The 5,869-nt window shown below is 44.8% G+C and overlaps 1 protein-coding gene across 2 annotated transcripts in view; it reads left to right on the top strand.

Moving 5' to 3' along the window:
- The window catches only part of prrc2c (proline-rich coiled-coil 2C), a 41,152-nt gene that overhangs the window by 19,311 nt on the left and 15,972 nt on the right, over positions 1–5,869 (top strand). For both annotated transcript variants that reach the window (XM_016545608.1, XM_016545609.1), the window contains exon 15: positions 1,292–3,703. In XM_016545608.1, the coding sequence (XP_016401094.1) occupies positions 1,292–3,703 (2,412 nt within the window). The remainder of the gene's footprint in view (positions 1–1,291; positions 3,704–5,869) is intronic.

The following is a 5,869-nucleotide window of genomic DNA, read 5'->3' as shown; positions in this document are numbered from 1 at the left end:
AAAGAATACATCGATTAGCAATAAATTAGGGTGTGACCATACGTCCTCTTTGCCCCGGACATGTCCTCTTTTTGGACCTACAAAAATGCGTCCGGCCGGGATTTCTTAATTGCCCAAAATGTCCGGGATTCGGCTGTTTTCTTAATCCCACTCCCTCTGAATCTCTGACCATTGCCGCCTGCTCCCGCAAAACATGTTTCGCTTCCGCTATTTTCGTGTCCACTCCTTTAAACATTCTAATGTTGTGTATAATTTTGGCGCATCAGGGAGCCGCTCTCAGGATGCAGTGTATTTAAATATTTTCGAATGAGCGTTTGCGCTGTTTACTTTCACTTTCGATTTCACGATCACACGCACTCTGTGTAAAGGGAGCAAGCACATCTTACAAGATCAGATATTTGTCAATGAGCTCAGAATCTGTTGAGCAGCAAATACTCCAGCATGGTCTTGTCAGTCATCTCTCCTTATTCTCGACCTGTGATCAGTCAAAGCTGACTCTTGTTGGATGCAGGGTTGCCAAGTCCGCATTTTTTTCCAAAGAATTGGGCTACTTTTAAACTGTTGCCATGGGTTGATTTTCCAAAGTGGGTTAAAGGTTTGAAATATTGCTTGAATTACATTTGACTGAAATGTTTGTATTGAAACATTTTGCATTCTACCTATGATAAAACTTTCATGGTCTTCTACATTATCTGTTCCCTCCTGGTGGAATGACCTGCCCAGCTCAATCCAAGCAGCCTTAATATTTTCAAGAAATGGCTGTAAACACATCTGTCATCTTCATTTGACCCTCTAACTCTAGCACTCTCTATTCTAATGCTACTTCAAATTTTATCTGCTTGTTTTTTTTAGTTAAAAAAACTTGACCCTCTAACATTTGCACTCTCTATTCTATTTATATTCTAATGGCCAATCCACCATTTTTTGGGGGGAATTTTTATTTATTTATTTTTTAATAAGTATCGGTTTAGGCACCGGAACCGTTTTAAAAGTATCGATTTGGCACCGGTATCGAAAAAAAAACAAACGATACCCAACCCTAGTCACTGTATATTGTAATAATAAATAGCATTAACAGCGATTATATTTTTTCTTTTTACATTAAACACGTTAAATGTTACGTATACATATGTAATATAATGTGTATTTCCATTACAGGTTTGGTCTTAAATTTCAAATAAAGTGGTATTTAAAAGGTCTTAAAGTCCTAAACTTAACTTGTTCATATCTGTAGACACCCTGTTGTTGATCAAGTATTAAGACCTTTTTTCCATTTTCCCTCTTAAAATAGATTGGATGCTGGTCTCGAGCTGGATAGAGGTCTATCAGGTGTCTACCCTCGGGACCATAGCCCACTTGAGCCCCGGGGCAAGAGCGACTTCTTCAGGGATTCATCTGAAACCTTGTCTTCTTTTAGTCATGTCTCGGAAGAGGTTCCATGTCTCCTACAGACTGACCGAGCACCAGTCATCCCTTCTTTTGAACCTGAGGAGGCTAACCTCTCTGGTGCAGATGAGGTTGAAGCCATTGGACAGGCTGTATTGAAACGGAGTATCTCTCAAGGCTCCAGTCACTCTCTGAAACTGGAAGAGCCCAGATCTGAAGGACTTACCATAGTACAGAAAACCCTGGACTTCCCTGATACTGTGGAAAGACCAGAGGACAAGTCCAGAAAGGAGCCTTTTGGACAAGGGTCTGTGATCAACAGCCGTTCCACTCCTCCTGTGGCTAATGATGGTATGCACAAAACCGACAAGCTTACTTTACCTGCACCCAGCAAGCAGAAGTCAGAGATGCGCTGGGGTTCCCGTGGATCCGGATCTGGAAGGAGAGAGGGTCCTGGAGGGGAGCGGCCAGTAAGGAGATCTGGACCTATTAAGAAACCCGTGTTGAGAGACATGAAGGAAGAGAGGGAACAGAGAAGAGAGAAAGAAGAGAAGCACGAACGATGGGAGCGATCCAAAAAAGAGGGTGCTGCTCCCAAAGGTGTTACTTCAGCTGCTGTAGCAGCGTCTGATGGACCGAAGCCCTCTGGTGATGGTAAGAAAGTTGTGGTAGAACCTGAAGTGGGAGTAGCAACTGGTGGAACAAAGTCCAGAGATCTGCAGACAACTGTATGTCCTACAGCTGCATGTCTTACTGAGGATAAACCAGACAAGCCTCCATCTAATGACAAACGTCCTGAACCCAAACTACCATCTCGCAAAGAGTCCAACCTCCCTCCCAGAGCTTACCGCAGAGACGAGAGGGAGCGAGACAGAGAACGAGACCGAGAGAGGGACAGAGATGTGGAACGAGAGAAGGACTGGCCTTCTGATTTTAAAGGCCGTGGTCGGGGAGAGTACTATTCCCGTGGCCGAAGTTACAGAGGCAGCTATGGTGGGAGGGGCAGAGGTAGCCGTGGTCGGAGTCGAGGGGACTACTCGTACAGAGAGCCACGGTCACGCTCGGACTTGCCATTAAATGCCACGGGGACAGCTAGTTTCCGCTGCAGAGAAGAGAGTGAAACCCGTAGCGAGAGCTCAGATTTTGAAGTCTTGCCTAAGCGCAGACGCAGACGAGGCTCGGACACAGACTCTGAAAGTGAAGGCAGAGAATCTGCCAGTGACACTGGAGCATCAGATCGTGAGCCCAGCTCCAAACCGAGCAGACCGCTCCGTCGCGAGCTGCCGGAATCTCGCTCCTCTAAATCTGCCTCTGGATTTGCAGCCGGAAATCTTTCTGAAAAACCTGGGTCTCGAGATGAGGATGGACGACCCAAACCGGGTTTTCTGTTAAAGGGTGAGGCCACATGCCGAGGCAAGGGAGGATTTCACAGCAGGCGAGGTGGTGGCAGGGAACGAGGTGGCCACAGATCTGCTCCTTTCCGTCGTGCCCCTGTAAAAGAAGCCTCACTGTGGCCCTCGAAGCCCATGGAGACCTTTTGGCCAGAGGAAGCAGAGACCTCGCGCACTGATGGCACCCCCTCTGAAAGACGGCACACCAAATATGACAACAAGAAGATCGGAGAGGGAGGACAAAACATACGGGAGAGGCCCCGGAGACCAAGGGCAGCCCGTCCTCCCAGACAGGACAAGCCCCCACGATTTCGGAGGCTTAAAGAACGTGAGGCAGCAGTGTTTGCTGTGGAAGCTATTCCTGGTGTGCCTACATCTGTCTCCCCAACGCTGTCCAAAGCTTCTGGAACGCTGGTCACTTTGCCTGAGGGAGTGGCTGATACCAGTACAGCACCTTCTCTCACTCCTGATGTAACTCGCCCTGAGCTTCCTGTCACAGAGACAGTTGTTCCTGAAATGGGAGCCACCACTGTAGTTGCTGCTGGCAGCAAATCACCTGACTTGTCCAATCAGAACTCTTCTGACCAGGCCAATGAGGAATGGGAGACTGCCTCTGAGAGTAGCGACTTCAACGAAAGAAGAGAGCGAGAGGACAAGAAGCAACTTGAAGCAGCCATGACTTACACCACTACTACTTCCTCCTCTATGCCCACACAGATCTCTGGAGGACAGAGCAAATCACCCACAGAAAGTGTGGCAATCCCTAAACGGGAGATAGCCTCGGTAGCCAAGAGGAGCTTCTCTAGCCAGCGGCCTGTGGATCGACAGAACCGCAGAGGAAATAGCGGGCCTAAAACGGGTCGAGGGTACCCTGCAGGCAAGAGCGAGAGAAGGGGAGGATCTGGAGCCAAATCGGGACGCAGGGGGTGAGTCCTGAACTGTGTTGTCCCAGGAAGCAAAGAGTCTGAGTTTTAATATTGCTGTTTATAGGTGAGACACATCTGTTATGGTTTAAAGCTGGGCTGTTAAACTCCGCTCCTGGAGGGCCACTGTCCTGCAGAATTTAGCTCTAACCCTAATTAAACTCATCTGATCCAGCTAATCAAGGTCTTTAGGAGTGTGAGAAACTGTCAGGCAGATGTGTTGGAGCCAAACTCTGTGGGACAGTGACCCTCCAGGAGCTGAGTTTGAAATCCTTTGTTTAAGGCAGGCACCACTTTGCTTATACTTCAAGAGTGCCTAGTCCTGCTCCTGGATGGCCAATGTCCTGTTGAGTTCAGCAACAGTTCTTAAACACCTAAACCAGCTAATCAAGTTCCTCAAAATTACTTGAAACATTCAGCTAGGTATACGGGAACACAATTGGACAAATCATTCTGCCTTAAAGAATTAAAGTTTAGAACAAAACTGGAAAAAATGAGGGTGTACCAGAATGAGGGTGTACTCTTACACCTGGGCCACCAAGAAACCCAGAACACCCTAATGAAAACATAACAGCCTCATAGCTGTCCACAACAGTTGTTTTAGGCAAGAACAACTCGCGTTTTCTTCAGACACTGTGAAAAGCAGTGCTCTTTCATGCTTTTCTAAACTTCATTTCATGGCAATCACTTCTATTATTCAGGCATTTATTTATAGTGGAGCCTTAGGACATTGAGTTCTGCAAAAAAAAAAAATCTTTTTTTTTCTAATAGAGCTTTGTTTTGATTCAGCTGCGTAGGTGATAATTGCCTGTGAGTATGAAGGACCAAACCTGCAGAAATTAAAAATAAAGAAATAAATATGTAGATAAATAAAAAAATAAATGTAATAACAGGAAAATAAAGAAATAAATTACTTGATAAAAACAAATATAGTTCATTTGTAATAATTGAATCCTGCATTTATTTGATAAAGGGTTTGTTCACCCAAAAATGAAAATTAGCCTGTGTTTTACTCACCCTCGAAGCATCCTAGGTGTATGTGACTTTCTTCTTTCAGACGAATCCAATCGGAGTTATATTAAAAATTGTCCTGGCCCCTCCAAGCCTTTCAATGGGGGTAACCGAGTGTTCGGTTGTCAACAGTTCAGAAGACATGAAATAAAGTGCACGCATCCGTAATAAAACGTTCCTCACATGGCTCCGGGGGGTGAATAAAGGCCTCCTGTAGCGAATCAATGCGTTTTTGTAAGATAAATATCCATATTTCAAACGTAATAAACACTTTTCTATCCCTTCCAGTATTCTGTCATATGCGGAAGGCATTCCGGCGGATGATGTAGTACGTCAGCGCTGCGTGATTAGTGACGAGCGCGGAGAGAGAACAAAACAAAACACCGGTCATGAAATTAGAAGCACAAAACGAGGATTTGTAAAGAAAAATGTTGGAGGATTTCGATATAAGCCAAGCCAAGAGTTTTCCTTCGCTAAAGTAAGGAAACTTTGCTTCCTTTGCTCCTGCATTTCTCAGAGGCGCACGCACAGAATAATAGTCCTCCACTGCTGCAGTTGTACGGATTAATAACCCATTTTATCAATTTCATATTTTTCTTATCAAACTGACTAATGAATAGCTCGACACAACTCGTACCGGGGCAGAGTCTAGACAGGTCTGTCTTCTGTGTAGACCAGTGGTTCTTAAAGTGATAGGGGGTCCGAAAAATAATTTGCTATAGCCTGTGGGTTTGGTGAAAGGGCTGTGTATCACCAGCAAAGTCACGATACGTATCACGATACGATGCGTATCACGATACATCACTGCACTGAATTTCACCTCAGCCGAATTTAGTAAAACAGCTGTTTATTAAACACTGCTTACTATAGTGCCATTTCTAACTATTGGCAGAGCAGGCAGTTGACCTCTGCATTATGAAGGGCCTCCATAACTGTACCACAGTACAATATAGGTAATGGCATATGTTTCATGTTTACATTGTGCACTCCCCACCAAGTACAATATTCTGATTGTTTGCATCTTGTTTTTAAGCCCACAAATAATAATGTACTTGTTCTAATAAATTTACACTGTAATGTACTCATTCTAATATATTTAAAAAATAATTTACATTGCTGGTAGGTTATCATCGCACAAATTAACACACTCTCTACGTT

Source organism: Sinocyclocheilus rhinocerous, unplaced genomic scaffold (assembly GCF_001515625.1).
Source record: "Sinocyclocheilus rhinocerous isolate Xijiao unplaced genomic scaffold, SAMN03320098_v1.1 scaffold2685, whole genome shotgun sequence".
Lineage (NCBI taxonomy): Eukaryota > Metazoa > Chordata > Actinopteri > Cypriniformes > Cyprinidae > Sinocyclocheilus > Sinocyclocheilus rhinocerous.
Note: the sequence above shows the minus strand (reverse complement) of the source record. Positions and strands in the feature narration are given on the sequence as shown.